Source organism: Hippopotamus amphibius, chromosome 5 (genome assembly GCF_030028045.1).
Source record: "Hippopotamus amphibius kiboko isolate mHipAmp2 chromosome 5, mHipAmp2.hap2, whole genome shotgun sequence".
Classification (NCBI taxonomy): domain Eukaryota; kingdom Metazoa; phylum Chordata; class Mammalia; order Artiodactyla; family Hippopotamidae; genus Hippopotamus; species Hippopotamus amphibius.
Window position 1 is genome coordinate 66,020,378 of NC_080190.1, and position 18,732 is coordinate 66,039,109.

The 18,732-nt window shown below is 40.5% G+C and overlaps 1 protein-coding gene across 3 annotated transcripts; it reads left to right on the plus strand.

Moving 5' to 3' along the window:
- The first annotated feature begins 2,130 nt into the window (after window positions 1–2,130).
- On the plus strand, window positions 2,131–14,643 carry SAR1A (secretion associated Ras related GTPase 1A). 3 transcript variants are annotated; one of them, XM_057735566.1, is made up of 8 exons: window positions 2,135–2,261; window positions 5,497–5,639; window positions 5,883–5,952; window positions 6,094–6,213; window positions 6,754–6,819; window positions 9,874–9,977; window positions 12,798–12,929; window positions 14,129–14,643. In XM_057735566.1, the coding sequence occupies exons 3-8, from the start codon at window positions 5,895–5,897 to the stop codon at window positions 14,243–14,245; spliced, it is 597 nt and encodes a 198-aa protein (XP_057591549.1). In that variant the 5' UTR covers window positions 2,135–2,261; window positions 5,497–5,639; window positions 5,883–5,894; the 3' UTR covers window positions 14,246–14,643. The 3 variants fall into 3 exon arrangements, with proteins under 3 accessions (XP_057591548.1, XP_057591549.1, XP_057591550.1); XM_057735565.1 differs by lacking the exon at window positions 5,497–5,639 and having other exon boundaries at window positions 2,131–2,261; window positions 5,879–5,952; XM_057735567.1 differs by lacking the exon at window positions 5,497–5,639 and having other exon boundaries at window positions 2,182–2,261.
- Window positions 14,644–18,732: the final 4,089 nt, after the last annotated feature.

Below are 18,732 nucleotides of genomic sequence, written 5' to 3' on the forward strand. Positions count from 1 at the left end.
CTTAGTTGTGGGATCTTCCTGGACCAGGGATCAAAACGGTGTCCCCTGCATTGGCAGGTAGATTCTTAACCACTGTGCCACCAGGGAAGTTCTGGCACATGACTTGTAAATTCAACTTTTAGGTTTTCTTGCCAACCCAATTGTCCCAACCCTTTCATTGTTTATTTATTTTAAGCACTTAATTGAAACAGTCTTGAAAACATACTCTGGAAAAGTTGCTCACACGCGCAACAACGCCTCTTTCACCCAGTTTAGAGGTGGGTACGCTGTGGTTTGGGGCATTTGTCAACTTCGCCAAGGCTGTGCAGCTGGTAAGTGAGGTTTGCAGCTCTCCTGAGAATCTGCCTGTGTGCTCCCTCCTTCCCCTTGAGCCCCCCAAGTCATTCTTGTGGTTTGGGAGCCTCCTACCTTACAGCCAGGCTTCTAACAAGGCCCAGTAATCCAATGCATTAACTTGCACTGGGTCCAACTTGTGCCTCCAGGGTGTGCACACAGGGGTTCCAAGCCTTCTGGATACAGTTCCCCTGGTTTAGTCAAAGCTGGTGAGAGGCCTCAGAACATAGCCCGACCCCTTTCTATGTCTGGGCAGGATTCAAACTCAATGCAGAAGACTCATAGGATGAAAGGAGGGGGAAGGTGGTAAGCCTGCCTACCCCGCCCCCTCTGAGTACTGTTGGAGTTGCCAGGTGCCACTTTATCTTTTTTAATTTTATTTTTAAAAATTAACTTTTGGGGACTCCCCCAGTCATCCAGTGGTTGACTCCTCACTTCCAATGCAGGGGGCATGGGTTCAATCCCTGGTTGGGAAATTAAGATTCCACATGCTGCACAGCATGGCCAAAAAATAAAATTAACTTTTACTGGAATACAGCTGATTTACAATCTTATGTTAGTTTCTGCTGTACAGCACAGCGAATCAGTTATACATATACATATATTTACTCTTTTTTAGATTCTTTTCCCATACAGGTCATTACAGAGTATTGAGTAGTGTTCCCTGTGCTATACAGTAGGTCCTTATTAGTTATCTATTTTACACATAGTAGTGTGTATATGTCAATCCCAATCTCCCAATTTATCCCTCCTCTGCCCAGATGGCACTTTAATTTTATTTCTGAATGTATTTGAGTCTATATCTGTACTTTGTTCCACTAGTTTGTGTGCCTTTTTGTGCACTAGTATGAAACTTTTAATTAACGAGAATCTATAATATTTTAATATCTGATAGTGCTAGATCCCCCTCTTTTTTTTTTCAGAGCCTGTTTTCTCACTATTCTTGCTTGTTTTTCCATTTGAATTTTAGGAACAAACGGTAGTTTAAAAACACACAATAATCCTATTAGTACACTTATAGGAAATATGTTGTTTGTAATTTTACTTAACAGAAAATTGAGATCTTCCCATTCAAAAGCATCATTCATCTTTCCATTTGACTCAGTTTTCTTACCTGTAAAATCGGAGTAATGATACCAATCTCACAGAAATGTCCTCAGAATTAAATGAGAAAATGCAGGTGAAGGACAGTATAGCAGGAACCAATGATTTGGTTTGGAACTTCCCAGGGTATGAACTTGGGCTTGATTACCAGAGTACTCTGAACTTCGGTTCTCTCATTTGTAAACTGGGGTTAACAATAGTATCTGCTTCACAGGTCTGTGATGAGGGTCAAACGAGATGAGGCATGCAAAGTACTCAGTGCTCTGGAACATAAGTACCCAATGAATATTAGCTGTTCTTGTAGAAAACAGGCTGTCTCGGAGAGCTGTGATTTAACGCAGAAGCTTTCTGGGGTCATCTTAGGTCGAGGGCTCTCAGGTCAACTCTTCCGAGAACCTACCTACCCGCTGGTCGCCGCTTCTGATTTTCCCGCAGCGTCTGGGAACGCAGAGTCGGATTTGAAGCCGTGTATGTCCCTGGCAAGACTCCAGGACCCTGCCCCCACCCTCTGGGCCATGACGCTGCCACGTCTCGCGTATCCCGCGCTCCCTACGGGGGAGGCGGGGCCAAACCGGGAACGCCCCCGAGCTCGTTCTTCACGCCTGAGGCCCGCCCCTCCGCGGCCCCAGTCGCTGTAGGGAGGCACCGGCTGGCAAAGCGCCGTGAAGCTACGAAGGGGCGGGGGTGAGCACGCGCCCGGAAGTCCCGGGGGAGGGGATGTTACGTATATCCGGCGAGTAGCTGGCGGTACCGGGTGCTGCTGGCCTCTGTGCTCTGAGGGAGGGTCCAAGCCGCCCGCCGCCGCCGGAGGAGCCCCTTGGGCCGTGAGTCAGGGGGCTGCGGCCAAGGAGGGAGCTGGGGCCGGAGGGGCTAGGGTGGCCGGCGGGAAGGGTCGGGGCGGAGGCCGGCGCAGGCGGGGTTGTGGGGGGGGAAGTGACACGCAGGCGCTTCTGTGGGGCCGCGGGACTCGTTCTGGGCGGGGACGGGCCGGCTTGGCCGGGTTTGCTCGGTCCCCTACCGGCGTTCCGGGTATCGGGTCCATCCGCATTCAGCTCGGGGGTCTTGCAGCTGCTGGGCAGGATAACAGTTTTCTGTCTGTACCGTGCGCTCAGGTTTACGAATTGGCTTCACATCACCTGTCTCGGATGAGCCTGAAGCCCTCGGTGGGGTAGATTGAAGTCCTTGATGATTATCCTTTTTTTTATTTTTATTTTTTTAATACAGATTCGGGGACTGGGGCTTCTTGAGGCACAGTGAATTGTCCAAGGCCCCGCAGATAGCAAGTGTGACCATTCTAACCAGATCTCCTGGCTCCTAGTCCAGGGCTCTCCCCACCCCCACTTCAGCTGTGTGTGATCATCCGCTGTTCTGGGTCGAACCCCGTGTTTTCTTCTTCCACATCCTCCTTTTTTCCCTCTTTCTTTAGTGCATGGGAAAAAAATCGCTGTTAGTATTCACTCTTGTTCTTGTCTTTTCTCCTTTACTTCGGTACATCTGCTTAGGTTGTTATAAGGGGGCTTTACAGGCTTTTCCAGTGGGGCTGACCTTTGACATTTACCCTGCAGCCAAGCGGTTTCTTAACTAAAATCCAGCTGCTTGCTACCCCAGTCTGTCTGAAATGGTGTCTCAAAGTTGCTCTGAACATGTATAAGAAGTGAGGCATAGATTTTTTTATAGGCTAATTGTCAGTCTAGTGTTCCTCCTTTTTATTTACTTGAATCAATCCTGAAATTTGCAAGTGTTAGTTTTAGGTAGGTTGGCAGTGCTTTTGTTGTTAATTAGAGCCCTTAAATTGTTGTCTAATTTGCCATAAGATGCCACAAGGTGGTAAAGTGGATCAAGGATAGAAAAGAAACAAAATGCTAGTTATTAACATATCATTCAAAAGTTGTGATGAGTTGTAAGGAAGAAAACATTAGATTATCATCTGTGTAGTTGGTGGTTTAAGGAAGTTTTATGTCTTTTTAAAGCGGTTTGTGATTTGCATTGGAATTTTATGTGATATTAACAGGAATAGCTTTGGCTTTGGCATTAAAATAAAGGAGGAGGGTTTAAGTCCTGGCATTGTTACTTTTTCAGCTGAGCAGTCTTGGTTAAGTAAGCTAATCTAGGACCATCAGCATCCTCATCTTGTGAAATGAGGCTAAGGATTCCTATCTCATAGGGTTGGTGTGAGGCTGAAATGAGATGTATATGCAGGCCCTGTATAAACTGAAAAACAACTCATGAGGGGATACAAAGCCTGAGATCTCAAGGATAGAGGAGCCATCAGAGACATTTCCTTAACTTTGGGTAACAATACAATGCAACTCTTTGGGCCCAGTAAGTGGTTTTATTATTTTTTAACATAACCTGAAGAGTTTCTTCAAGCACTCTCCATAGGTCATTTTGTGGGGAAGAGTTATAGGACTTTTAAAGCAGAGATGTCAAGGGAAAGTAAATTGGAAAATCAAAGTACTTCAGTTAACAGTGAAAAGTTCCCTAAAATGGGATTTTCCCTTTGTCACCTTGGGAGAAATTTATCTCGTTGGGAATACTTCTAAAATTATGTAGTAAAACTTTACAAAATGTCTATAAAGTTATGACTGCAAACCAGTGTAGTATAAATGAATATATAAGTGTTGGGTTTTAAAGTCGTAATCAGTGGGAGTGACTTTCATTAGAGCTGCTCTCTAAAGGTGAGCCCTGCTTCTCCAAGTGGTAGATTGAGAAAATAGGGAAGGATGACTGGTTTGATGGGATTGCAGAGGAGAGGCACATTGTTTTTTTTACTTAACCTACAGTGGAAGCTTAAGCACAGGAACTTTGTAAGTGTATTTAAGTCATTGGACTTCTTAAAGTAGAGACTAAGTTTCGGGACAAAACTATTATTTAACCTACTAAGTTTGGTTTTTCTGTCAAAATATATCTTGATGTTACTGAAGGAGGCAAAAAAAAAAAACGTATGTAGTATCTTTTTTTTTTTTTTTGGCCACACTGCTTGGCATGCAGAACTTCCCTGAACAGGGATTGAACCCATGCCCCCTGCAGTGGAAGCACGGAGTCTTAACCACTGGACCACTGGGAAAGTTCTAGTATCTTTTTATAACAGCTTTTTCCTTCAGTCTCCACCCCCACCCAAACTCCCAAGCTTCATTTGGCTCTTCTATGGTAAGAGCCAGAGAAGATAAGCACTAAGCAGTCCCTAAAGTTTACACATCAGGCCACAGGCCTGATTTAAAAAAACCCAGTAATTGGATGAAAAAGAAAATTAACACATAGTCTCCATTTTTAAATTTCTTCTTCCTGTAGCATTCTTTGAATGAAGAATGTAGGTGGGTTTTTGTGGCTAACCCTTTTACAGTCAATTTCTGTTTACTTTTTAAAAAAACACAAAACTTCAGCAACTTTGATAGCAGTTGGCCACATCTAGAATAAAGCCTTGTGTTCAGGTGTTCTTGCTGATGGAGAGGAGTAAAAATGGGGACTCATTCGTTTTTCTGCACCAAATCTGAGATATTGAGGCAGAAGTTCGGTGTGATCGGGAAATGCCGACTCTAAGAAACCTTAACACCCACCATTGGCTGTAGATCCTACCCTACATTCAGAGGTCCTCTTGCTTATTCCAAATGTATGTAGACCTTTTAGGGGGTTCAGGTCATCTTTTGTTTTGTCTAGGCTTATGGGAAACAGTAGAAAAAGTGGTGTTAATATCAGTATTGAGGTATGTACTTGGCTAGGAACCTACCTCTGTGACCTGAATGAGTATTCTTATTTTAAGAAAGCCCATATCTGTAAAATGGGTTAGGTAGGTCTTGATTATTCACATTATAATCGGATTCTCTTCTCTCTTCATGGCTCTCCAATATAGTGGTATCATCTTTTTTCTAAGTTAAGGCACATATTATAAGAGGAGTTAAACAGATATTAAGAAGAGATAGCATTGGTAAATAGAGCAGCGCAAATTGTGCCAGCCAGTAGGATTTTGGTGACCTTGTTTTTTTTAGAGTTGTCTACAAGGATGGGTTAATATGCTTTTCATTCAGATTAATATGCCTTTTATTCTTATTTTCTACTTAGTGCATCAGTGTGACATTTTGATCCAGATTATTGATGAGGCTGATTTCCTAGAAGTTTTGCTAACTGGTAGACAGCAGTGGTGTATCTAGGGAATGTGAATGAGCAGCTGCCTGGAGGAATGAGTCACACAGTAAAAGAGGAAAGTATATCTTTAACTCCTAGTCCTCTGAGTATCATAGATTGAAAACTGTTAGAAAATCAGAAGTTTGTGCAGATCTGAGGACCCCAGAGACTTCCTCCAGAGTGCAAAATCCTTTGTTTTCTTAAGCCCAAAAGCATGGGACTGTAAACATTCGTCAGGGCCAGCAAATGAGAGTTAACTTCTCCAGAAATATACTAGCATTCAGAAAGCTAATGTTTGCTGCTTTCCTATTTTATACAGGTAGTAAGCATTAATAATGTCTTTCATCTTTGAGTGGATCTACAATGGCTTCAGCAGTGTGCTCCAGTTCCTAGGTAAAGCCATTTCCTTGAAATATATCATAGATTTCAAACTATATGCATTTCCTGTAACGATTTAAATATTGATACAAGTAGGCTTTGGTGTGTAGAGAGCAAATTATGTTAACTTTTTTTTTTCTTTTTTTTCTTTTTTAGGACTCTACAAGAAATCTGGAAAACTTGTATTCTTGGGATTAGACAATGCAGGCAAAACCACTCTTCTACACATGCTCAAAGATGACAGATTGGGCCAACATGTTCCAACATTACATCCGAGTAGGTTTGAAAATACCTGGTGACATTTTGATATTTGAGGGTCAATGTCAGGGTTGGAGGATGAATCCCCAGTTAATTCAGTTCTTTTATTAACTGATGCCCCAAAAGACAGCTCACTTGAAGAAAATTCCCTATAGGACACACTCAGGTCAAATACCCATAAATCTAAACCTCTGGAAGTTTGTTACTGTCTGTTCTCATTAGTCCTGCAGTGGCGCACAGTCTCCCATATCTACTTCTTAGAGCAGCTCACACCTTGCAGAAAAAGACTTGGTTTTTTTTTTTTTTAATTTTATTTATTTATTTATTATTTTGGGGGGGTATTTTTTATTTTATTTTTTATTTATTTTATTTATTTTTTATTTTTTTATTTTTTTTTTAGAGACTTGGTTTTTTTTAGAATAATTTGAGTGTTTTCACCTTTGAATCCTTTTCTTTACGTAATGAAAGCTTCATTAGGTTTTGCATTGTATTGCATTAGAGTACTGGTAGCTGGGCCTTGCTGGATGGAGAAGTTTATTTCCTTCCTTTATTTTTCAGCATCAGAAGAGCTGACAATTGCTGGAATGACTTTTACAACTTTTGATCTTGGTGGGCATGAGCAAGGTAAGGGATGATTCAGTAGAAGGGTGGTATTGACTTCTGGTTCATTTTTTCCCCCTTCTTTTTTAAAGCAGTGTGTCATACATACCTTTTAAACTACTTGCATCTTGGATTGAGATCTTATTTAATGAAGTTGTTATATTCACTTATTATTTTTAAGTAATTTCAAACTTGTCAAAAGTTACATAAGTAATACAGAGAACTCCCCTCCTTTACCCCTTTTGCCCAGATTTTTAGTCTCCCCCACTGTGTAATACATGTTATATTTCTTTTCTCTTGACCCGTTTGAGTTCATCATATCCTTTTACTCCTTTAATACTTTAATGCATGTTTCCTAATAACAAGAATATTCCCTTATATAATCATAATAATTATCAGACCCAGGAAGCTTTATTTATCTGCTCTATAGTGTATACTCCCCTTTTTTGTCATTTGTTCTAATAATCTCCTTTATAGCATTTTTCCTCTTAAACAAGATCCAGTATTATATCACATTGAATTTAATCATCTTTTTTTTGTCCTTTATTCAGTGGAGTGTAAGTGTGTAGGAAATTAAGTTATTTGTAAGTAATTTTAAATTTGTCAAAAGTTGCAAAAATATTACAGTGACCATTAGTGACCACCCTGATCTGAGCTGATATTTTGTATACTCCCCCCATCTGGGGCAATTGGTGGAACACTTTCTTCTGCCTTCTTGTTTTCCTCAGTGCTTTTTGCCTTACTCAGGCTGTGTCCATTTAGTTCCCAAATTCTTGTCAGGTGTTTTAGAGATATGCAGAATGGGGAATCTTTATCTGATGGACGCCCACTTTACATTTGGCAAGACTATAGGTTTAGAAGTAAAACATTTAAGATATGGGAATAAGTATTCTGGGAAGGTAGAAGAAAGAACCTATTGAGATCCTGTTAGGTTTATTCATTTGTTATTAAATTGAGTTAAGATGTCTCCTTTTGGAGAATTATGTTATTAGGTTGAATCTAATTCATTTTTTTTAAAGTATAATTTAAAAAAATAGAACATTGGTAATTGTAATTGTAAAGTCAGGTAATTTTAGCCAAAAGACTGAGAAGAGATCCAAATAATTTTATAGTCAGTGATTTCATTAACATATAATTACATTTATTTTATTCATTTATTATTTATATCATACAAAATCATATATGTAGTATGATCACCATCACATAAAATTCCTATAAAGAAAAAGATTAAAAGAAAATAAACAGAAACATTAGCAGTGGCTGTGTATTGATGGAGGATTATAGATTATCTTGTTTCCTTTTTTTCTGTAATGAGCTTGTATTATTTCCATTTGTGTAGGGATGGGTGTATGGTGTCTATTCTCCTTCTTTCAAAAGTATTCGTAACTGCTTACAAATTTAAATTCAGAGATAATGCAGTTATAAGCTTAACTGAGACCATCTGGAGAATGCAGAAGGAGTAGGTGTTTTTAGACACCTGAATTGGGAGTTGTGTGTTATTTGGTGTGATAAATTTAGCTTTCAGGTTTTGATAGAGTGAGAAGGGAAGTGCGTTTATGTACAGATGGTCCCCAACTTAATGATGGTTCGACTTAAGATTTTTTGACTTTATGGTCATGCAAAAGCGATACGTATTCAGTAGAAATCATACTTCCGATTTTGAGTTTTGATCTTTTCCCAGGCTACCACGTATGGTGTTGTACCATGCATAGTCTCTCATCATGCTGCACAGCTCCCAGTCAGCCATGTGATCCCAAGTGTAAACAACCAATACACTTGCAACCATTCTGCACCAATACAGCCATTCTGTTTTTTACTTGCAGTATAGTATTCAATAAATTACATGAGGGATTCAGCACATTATAAAATAGGTTTTGTGTTAGATGATTTTGCCCAACTGTAGGCTGATGTAAGTGTTCTAAGCACTTTTAAGGTAGGCTAGGCTAAGCTATGCTGGGTAGGTATATTAAATGCATTTTCGACATATGAGATTTTCAACTTACGGTGGAGTTATTTGGACATAACCCCACTGTAAGTCAAGAAAGATCTGTACGTAGTTTTGTTTGAGGAAAATTTACTTAACAAAAACACTTTTTCATAATAACCTGGCCACCATTTTACACAAATTACTAAAATGCTATACAGTTGGAGGTTTCCTTTTTTTTTTTTCTTTCTTTTTTTTTCTTTTTTTTTTCTTTTTTTTTGGTATAACTTGAAAAATTTAACTTATAAAAGTAGTCCAGGCTCAGTGTAACAAATTCAGTATACAATCAGTATTCAAATATGGAAGATAAAAATGAAATTCCCCTGACCTCTCCTTCCCAGTCCCACTCTTCAGAGGTAACCACTGTTCAATGTTTGATGTAGAGATGCTTCCTTAATGATCCCATTGAAAGGACTAAAAGTGAATGGCTTAGAAATTTTAATACAGTTAAAGCATTACTTCCCAGACCATTATCACTTCATGTCATAAAGAAAAAAATAAAATTTATGTGGCACACTGGGTTAAATAAGGAGACTGAGGTAATTAGCCTGGGAACTTCCTGTCAAGCCCAGTCTCCCTGTGGGCTGAGTAGATGAATGTGTCAGTACGCTTACACATTGGTTACTTGGGACTAAAGTTATATGGACAAGTAATTTGCATCCTGATATTTTAACTCAGAGGTTGCAAACTAAAATGGCTCCAGGGGTAAGGTAGGTCATTTAAGTGAGTGAAATTGGGAGTAATACAGTAGGGAGTGGTGGAAATTTTGGCAAACTGAAGAACTGACCTCATCTAAAGGGGCAGCCACCACTCAGTTCCACCTGATTATCCATCCAGCATGTGGATAGATAGGCATGGGATTGCCAGAAGTTGCACTTTCTCAGAAAATCAGGCAGAAAACCCAGATCCAGTTCATGGACCATCAATTTATATTCTCTGTTCTGACTTAATAGTGGCTGGGTCTTGGAGAATCTATTCAGAGTCTAATGCTATTGAAACCTAGCCAGGATTTGCCTACTTTATAGACCATTAGGTGATTCATTTTTCAGAATATATGTTTTTAAATTGATGCAACTGCAAATTTTGTCTTTTAGCACGTCGGGTTTGGAAAAATTATCTCCCAGCAATTAATGGGATTGTCTTTCTGGTGGACTGTGCAGATCATCCTCGACTCATGGAATCAAAAGTTGAGCTTAATGTATGTTTATATTTTTTTCCTTTCTTGGCCTCTGTTTATTTTTTTGAAATACAGCTCAGTAGTGCCAATACTTAATCACTCCAGTTAACATTTGGTAAAAGTCCTAGTTACAGGAAGAAAGTGTTTTAAAAGCTAAGACATTGCTTTTCGATGTTCTGAGGAAACGTGGCTCGAACACGAGTAAATTAACTTTGCTTATGTCTATCATGGGGTGACTCCCTGTGCAGTTAGCTCGGGACACTCCTCAGTTAATGTCTGTTTTCCCAGCATAATTAATCTTTCGCTTTCGCATATCATGTATGTTCACTGCTTATGAAGTGTTGGCATAGTGAAACCTTAAAGGAGCTGTTAGGGTTCTTTGTGTTTTTGAATCTGTATTCTCAGGTTGTGCCTGCCCACCCTTGCACTAAGTGACTTGTTAGACCTTAACAGTCTGTTCTGTCTTCAGTTTGGGTCACATGCAGTGTTTGATACTAACTAGGACTCACCTCAAGTTTTTCCTTTCTCAACATTGCATTTTCTTGGCTTGATAATTTCTGTAATATTGCCTTTGTAATCCCTACTGTGTTAACCCTGCGCCTCTTCTTTCTCTTTGATTTATAACTGTCTCTTTGCATTCTTGTTCCTGGCAACTTGAACCTCTCTCAGGTTTAAGTATGTTTGTTGAATCTGAAGCTCTGGGCTTAAGGAGAATCCCCTGCAGGGCAGTCCTTCCCTTACTTGACCCCTTGGCACTGGTCAGTCTCTCTCTAAACTCCCCTTTACATTCTTGGTTTTGGTGCTCTCTCTGGCTGATACTTGTCACACTCTTTCACCAGCACCTGTTCCCCTGCTTAGCCCTGAAATCTGGGTGCTCCCCAGGGTCTATACTGTGTCCCAGGCTGGTCCAGGCTTCTTCCATTTCTTCACCTACAACCCACATGCTAGTGACTGCGAAATGGATCTCTTGTTTAAACCTCTTTTGAGCTCCAGCCTCATACATAGTGCTACTTATTAGAAACTTTGCCTACCAGTTCTTTTCTCCCAGAATGGAACTGTTCATCTTCCCCATCATCTACCTGGACATGCAGTGGATTACTGTAGATTCTGCCACCACCCTGCCACATACTGTAATGCTAGAAGGAACTTAGACTTGTCTTTGCCTACTTAATAGCCTTGAATAGATCTCTTACCACTTTGGGGATAAAATCCACAGATCTTTTGCATAGCACGTAAGATCTTTCATGATCTTTCCTTTGTTTGTTTCTCCAGCGTTTCTGTCTGTTGCCTGCCTCGAACTACATTCCAAACATAGATAACAACTTGTCTTCCCTTGAGTGTGCAGGAGTAACTGTCTCTGCCTGGTTTTCTCTCCTGACCCTTACCCCCCTTTGCTGGTAAATTTCTAAATGTCCTTTAAGAGATCTCAAAGTTCAGGTATGACTGCTTCTGGGAAGCCTCCTCTGACCTCTCAGACTGTTAGACTCTCCATCTTATCAGTGTCTGTTGTCTTTACTAATTTTCTTTTAGGTCTCTCCCACCGGACTGTGAACCTAGATGGTAGGGACCTTGTCTTATTATTTCTTTGTGAAACCCCTGTACCTAGTGAAGCCTCAGGGACATAATATGCACTTTGTTAGTATTTAATGAATGAATGACATCCTAGCTCTGGTTTCTGTCTAACATTTCCTGGAACTTGAGACGTTCAAAGTAGGTTTCCCTTTATCCTTTCAACTCTGCTCTCCTTTCCTAGCTTTTCCCATCAGTGGCATAGATTCCCAGGCTTGAAATCTCTGCCAGCTTTGACTCCTGTCTTATCTGTCTCATTTAGACATCAGTCTCTTCACTTTTTTCTCCAGAATGCCTACTGCACTGTTCATTACATTGCTGCTGTCTTAGGCTAGATCATCATCCCTTACCTGAGCGCCACAGACACATACTATTTGCAAATTCATTGTACTGAAAATGTAGATTCTATCTAATTTCTCGATTAGGGGGTCTTTGGGATCTATATGCAGCTAACTTCACAGACTAGCACCATAATGTTTGTCAACCCTTCCCAACCCGTTTACTCGGTCAGCACTTGTCAACATAAATGCTTTAATCCAGCCAGGCGATACTCCATGTGGCTTCCTGAATTCTTTTCCTACCGTAAAAGCCATTGCTTATATTCTTCCTTCTTTGGATTCTGCTTATCCAAACCCTGCCTCTCCTTGGGAGTCTAGTTTAGTTTCCACATCTTTGCTAAGACTTTCCTCGAGCCCACATGGCCATTTTACTTTCCTGAACATCTTAGTATTTATATTCTCTTCCTATTCATTGGGACAATCGTCTACTTGCCTTGCTTTGTTGACAGATGACTATAGAGTGAGCGTTTCTTGAGCCAGGAATGTCTTACCCTTTTGTCTTCCTCTCAGTGTTGGAGATAGTGCTTTGCACACGTGGGGCATCTAGTGAATACTTGGGGACTCCTGTAGTCATTTTTGAGGTTCTGTAGCCAGCGCTTTGTTCTTCTAGGACAGTGCTCAGGGGAGAGCTGCGGATGGTCTGTGGCTGAGTGATAGAGCTCAGAGTTAAGGCTGGGCAGTTCTGCTGCCTTGCAAATAGACACAGCTTTACATTATAATTGTTTTGAAGCTGTTAGGGGATTTTTAACTAATGTCAAGGTAATATTTAGGGGCTATAATGTCAAGCTTAACTTTTAGTTAATCACTCAAGTATAAATATCAGATTTTCACTTTACATTTGATACCTTATAGACAAGTGAAAGTTAAAGTTGTTTTCATTATCTGGTGGGCTTTTATAGATTCCTCACTCAACTCTTTTTTATCATGTCTTTAGGCTTTAATGACTGATGAAACAATATCCAATGTGCCAATCCTTATCTTGGGTAACAAAATTGACAGAACAGATGCAATCAGTGAAGAAAAACTCCGTGAGATATTTGGACTTTATGGACAGACCACAGGAAAGGTAAGAGAAAAATCTTCAGGGGACACATTATAAAGGAAATTCACAGCTTTTGAAACATTCATGTTTTGCTATCTAGATTTTACTTGTCTTTCACAAGTAACTGGGTTTAGTGTTTGTGTTACTAGAGGTGATTTGTAGACTCTCTGAAGGCAGGAATGTGTTCTTTTTTTAACTTTTCTAGTGAGCATTTCCTCAGGTATATGAGGATGAAGGACGTGGTAGAAAAAGCAAACTTATCATTTTAAGAATTCTCTATCTTTCAAATCCACTTCTGAGAAATCAATTTTGAAAGCATCCTTAGCCAGAAATTTTGACTGGAAATTTCAGGGTAGGAAGAGTGATCATTTGTATTGCTTTCCAAGCACTGAAATCCAAGCACTGGGTTATCCTCACTGCTTCTTGCTGAAAGAGGTAGGACTGTTACCCTGTTTTGAAAATGAGGAAACTCTGAGAGTGATTGGTTCAGGTCTACACAGCAAATCAGTGTTAAAATCAGGAATAAAACCCAAGTCTTTCAGATTAGTAGGTTATGCTGTTTCCAGTAGAAAGGAGAACCCTGTTGCAGAAAAGTATGCTTGTGAGAGAAAAATCTAGATCAGCTATAATTACAGGAGTCCTGGTCTTTTGAGCTTGGGGTTTTGGCATATTTAATTATTAAAACTTTCCTTTTCTAGGATGTTCAGCTTCCTGACTTTTTACATAGTTCCTTAGTCTTGCCTCTTCTTGGTTATCTAGTTCTAGAAATACTTCCTTTAATTCATTTAGTTTTCCCTCTTTACACTCACATGAATTTTTATAATTTTCTTAATGTAACCTGTCGTCAGTGTATATTTCTGAATGCTCGTGTTAATGAGAATGTCCTTATTTATAAGAAGTGCTGGACTTCTTTTGTCCATCAAAGATCATGCTGGTTCTGTGGGTCCCAGTGGCTTTTTCTTGGTTTGCTGCCATACCTTTCCAGATGAATGTTGTGTTCAAAGCAAAGGCTCTTCACCAGGGGAGAGAGAAAATCTGGGAATAGGACCGTGCTGCATATCTATCCTGAAAGCACGAACCCCAGTGGTCTTGACCACATTTCTGTAATTAATGCTTCCTCAGATTTGCTTTAGAGGGACAGAGAAGGTGATTTTTGTTGTCACCCTTTCAAGCTTTTCCACATGGAGATGCTAACGGGCCTTTCTTGATTTTGCCTTCCATAGGGGAATGTGACCCTGAAGGAGCTGAATGCCCGCCCCATGGAAGTGTTCATGTGCAGTGTGCTCAAGAGGCAAGGCTACGGCGAGGGCTTCCGCTGGCTCTCCCAGTATATTGACTGATGTTTGGACAGTGAAAATAAAAGAGTTTTACTTCTCTGGACTGATCCTATTCACAGCTTCCTCATGAACTTTTCTAATAGAACAAGGAAAGCTCTCCGACCATGTCTGGCGTTGAGAAGCCAAGAGTCTCTGTCAGCTCTCTCATTGCCCAGTGGTGACATGTGCTCTTCTCCACACTGTTGGGAGGTAACGCCGCCCCACGTGCTGGTGCAGGTCAGCACCCCGGGACTTGGAAGTGGCAGGATTTGCCGGGTAGAGCTGTGTGCCATCATGGAGCACCTGGAAAGAAAAACACGTCTCACCACTGTGGTTGATTTCAAAAGAAAGTGATTCTATTTTTTAAAGAAAGTGTTGTTAATGTAATTGGTGACCCTCCTAATAACTTTTTGAGTTCACAATTTACTTGGTCCAGAGTTTTCTTTTCTTTTTTTTTTTTTAAACTAGTGAATGGCATTTAGATACTTCATGAAATTATGCACAGATCCATGGTGGAGGCCAGAGATCAGTCAAGTGAACAGCAGGCTGGTGAGAGAGGCGCCCCTGTCTCCTTAACTGCCTTGTAGTAGGGGGCACCACCTTGTGCACAGAGCACAAGGAAAGGGCAGAACCCCCGCCTCAGTTGAGGCCCGTTCCCACCAGCGGGGGCTAGGGTTATTCCTTATCCCGGCGTGTATAGCAGGTTGTTCACTGCAGAGGAGTTAATTATAGAGTGGGTTATTGTTACTATTTTTACTCATAAAGTTACAAATTTCAGCCAGTCTTTACTTTTATGCAGTTGTGAAATTTCATTTCTCTCTGTAGCACCTTTTCCATTTTCATTTGTAAAAAGTGACTTTCACCTCATGGAAGACTTGAGAACATATCTATCCCACGCTGTCATACACTGCAGATGCGTCTTAGTCATTTTTGCAGATTCTAGGGGAAATTTTTCTGAATAGGAGAGTCACACAGGACGAAGTTAACAGCTTAAGGGCTCTTAATTCTGTGAGTTCAGAACTTAAAAATCTGGTATTGTATAGCATTTGTTTGAATCTAGGAAAGATTTACTCAGTGGGCTTTAAAATTTCCCCTTGCAGAATTTGATTTATTGGGCTCTTCATGAGCTCTGCTTTTTTAATTGGTTATCAACTTATTTTTGGTGTTAAAGGTTAACATCTGTAGCTTTTACACATTTGGGGGGGTGGGGGGTGTTATGAAATTGCCTTTCTCCAGCCCAGAAATAATCTGGGAAAACTCTAATCCGAAAACTTTGTGTCGAGCTATTCCTTTTGAGCCAGCAACACTTGTCAGTAAGCACCTGGTATAAAAGCCTCAGCATCCCCAGTAGTGTCATGAGGATTATTTTTATAGCATTTGATTTTCCTAATGCCACGTGTGAAATCAGATTTTCATGATCTAAACCAATATTTTACCCTTGTAGTAAAGGATGAAGGGATAGGAGATGGTCTTCATGTGGGAGGATATCTTCATTTTTCCTTTAATGAAAGATTAGAGGTATTTTCCTCAAAACTGAAAATGGTAATGATGAGGCTTATTTGCAGAGGCCTGAACTCAATTCATTGGATTCTTGCTTCTAATGTGAGGGCAGGGAAGGAGTGAATAATGTATTCCTGGGGTGAGAGTACCATTCTTTAGTTGGATTTCCCATTGTTAGTCTTCAGTACTCACCTGTTGAAAAAGCATACTTTTTCACTGCTAGGTACCAAATGCAGAGGCTCAGTGAACTATAAAGCTGGGAAGAGCATGCCTTTCATTTAGTAGCGAACATAGCTGGTTTGGAAAGGGGTTAAAGCTGTAAGTGAACAAATCTAGCTAACAGTGAATGAACTAGGTAGTTAACTTGGCTTAATTTTAATTTCCTTTGGCTAAAGGTAACCCATACTTCTCTATCCAGAGATATGAGAGGTATGATTGCTTCAGTGTTAGTTTTCTTGTTTTTCTTTTTTTTTCCTGTGTCTCTAATCACTTTTTAGCAAGTTAGAAAATATGGATTCTACACAGGGCAGCTCTTTGTGAAAGTGGTTTATTTTGGCCACTGGAGAAAGAGTCGGGATTGAAAAATCAAGTTGCGCCAGTCTATTTCTTGCCCCACAGAAATAAGATAGAGGAAAGAAGCTGCTGTGAGGAGCTTGGCTCCTAACAGGATCAGAGCTTTGTAAAGGAACTCCCACGAATTGAGACTTTTTCATTCTGTTTTATCAGAGTGCATATCTGTCCTATTTCAGGAAAAGTAAAACAGTCATTTACAAAAGAAAGTCAATCTGTATCCTAAGCGTTTTAATAAAAAGTTAAAACAAATTTGCTATCTTGCTCCTTTTTTTTTGGCATTGGTTTGTTCTGAGTTTGAACATACCATGACATTTGCTTTGGGGGTGGGAGTGGGGCAAAAGTTCTTCCCTACTTATGGGAAGAAATATTTACAATGATGTAAGAGAAATTTTGCTACAGGGGGTGCGGGGTGTGTGTAGAAAGGCCAGGCCAATTTACACATTCCATTAGAAGTATTTAGTACCGTTTGAGAGTCTTGGAACATGCCATGGTCCCAGGATTGGTGGTCATTTCTGCAACAGGATGGGCATGGCAGACTTTTGAACAAAATCTCATATTAACATGCTTGCAAGGACTGGGTCCAGTTTAGCTGTGTTTCATCATTTGATACAAAATTGGAGAGATTCAGTTGAATGCTGCACTTGGCAAAATAGAAGTACTGAAACCTGTGCTTGTGCTTGTAGGAAGCCTTGCTGTTAAAAAACCTAAATGAGGTTCTAAAACTAAAGTACTGGGATAAAATAGAATGGGAAGCAAAATGCAACAGGTTCTTTTTGACTGTTAAATTATTGGAGGCATCTTGAAATTGAAACTAATACAATGAAATGATGCCATGGGTCTTATGCTTATATGGGTTTGTGTTACTTGAGTCAGAGCGGAACATGAAAGTTAAATGCTGAGTCATTGAGCCCAGCACTCAGGGAGTCTCACCTTGGCTGTTTGCTGTGACTTGGGACTCTACTGTGATGTGCCGTAAACAGAAAAACCTGATGTAAACAGAAAAACCTGACAGGAAAACCTGACGCAAACAGTTCATGCTGGAGGCTTGGGCGTCATTAAGGGAGAATCACGACTCTAGAGAAAGAAACACTTAATTGCTAGGAAGTTGGATAGTTAAGAGGTTTTACTGTGATCAAGCCATCTTCTGTGTCACAGAACCAAAAAGACAGTACCCACTAAAGAAAGACTGCTGATTTCAGCCCTGCCTCATACTATAATGGATCATCATTGCCCTTTCTCAAACAGGTTTGTGTCACTGGGAGCCTTGAGCATTACCAAGCAGCGTTAGTTTATTCAAAAATTTGAGGCAGAAAGGTTATGTAATTTAAGTAATAATTGAATATTTTTCACTAATGCTGACATAAATATGTTCAAAATAATCTTATTAAAATTACTGTGTAGTTTAGTTGATATTGTGATAAACAGACCTTCATAAAATGTCTAGCTTGTGGTTACTGCTTCAGGGATATCCTGCAGTCCCCCAAAGCATACTTGTTCCTGTTCCTCTGTCCTCACAGTGACTTCATTGGAAAAGTAAGGACTTTTTATGTTAGTGTAGATCAGGGATGGCAAACTACAGCCCATGGTCCAGACCTGGCCTGCTGCCTTTTTTTGTATGGCCTGTGAGAGAAAAAAAAGAATGCAAGTTTGTGACATGCCACAATTATATAAAATTTAAATTTCAGGGTCCATAAATAAAATTTTATTGGAACACAGCCACCCCATCTCTTCAGCTTTTGCATGCTACAGCAGCAGAGCTGAGTATTTAAGACAGAGACTGTATGGCCCCCAAAACCGGAGCTATTTATTTACACTCTGGCCCTTTACAGAAAAAATGTTTGACCCCTAACCTAGATAAACCCTGGGTAGAGGTTATAAATGTCATTATATGAAATGTGCATACTGCAAACTATAGGGTTGCGTAATTTAAAACTTTGACTTCAGCTACCGTTTATCATAGTTTTAAAGGACAATTTCATTTTGAACAAATCCAGTTTCTATGAGATATATAGTGTGGAGCTTTGGCATCAAAAGACCAGAGGTGTAATCTTAGGAGCTCCATCATCCCCTAGTGGACTGCTGTACGGTTTGCTTACAAAATTTCAAAATACCTGAAAGGCTCTTTGCCTGTCTTATCGCAGGAATCAGAGGTCGGATGTCTCCTACACCTGCGCAGATACTGACAGGTCCAGTCAAAGCCTGGTCAAGTCTTGCCACGTCAGCGCGCATTTCTATTTCCTTTCCTGCAGCTCAGCGAACAGAGACGAGACTAGGCTCCGAGGGACCAGCACGCCCCTATCTCCCAGTAAAGCCACATTCCGGTCACTCTCCCGGGGCTCGTCCTCCGGTCCCTCTCCTCCCTCTATGTCGCACAAGCGACCTGAACCAGATGGGGCGGGGAAAGGCGGGGTTAGTCTCGGCAGCCAATCAGGGCCCCG

Excerpts from the sequence above, each read along its gene's own strand:
- SAR1A (XM_057735565.1), top strand. The coding sequence starts at position 5,895 with ATGTCTTTCATCTTTGAGTGGATCTACAATGGCTTCAGCAGTGTGCTC. Across the intron at positions 6,820-9,873 it reads TCTTGGTGGGCATGAGCAAG|CACGTCGGGTTTGGAAAAAT; the intron begins GTAAGGGATGAT and ends TTTGTCTTTTAG. Across the intron at positions 12,930-14,128 it reads ATGGACAGACCACAGGAAAG|GGGAATGTGACCCTGAAGGA; the intron begins GTAAGAGAAAAA and ends TGCCTTCCATAG.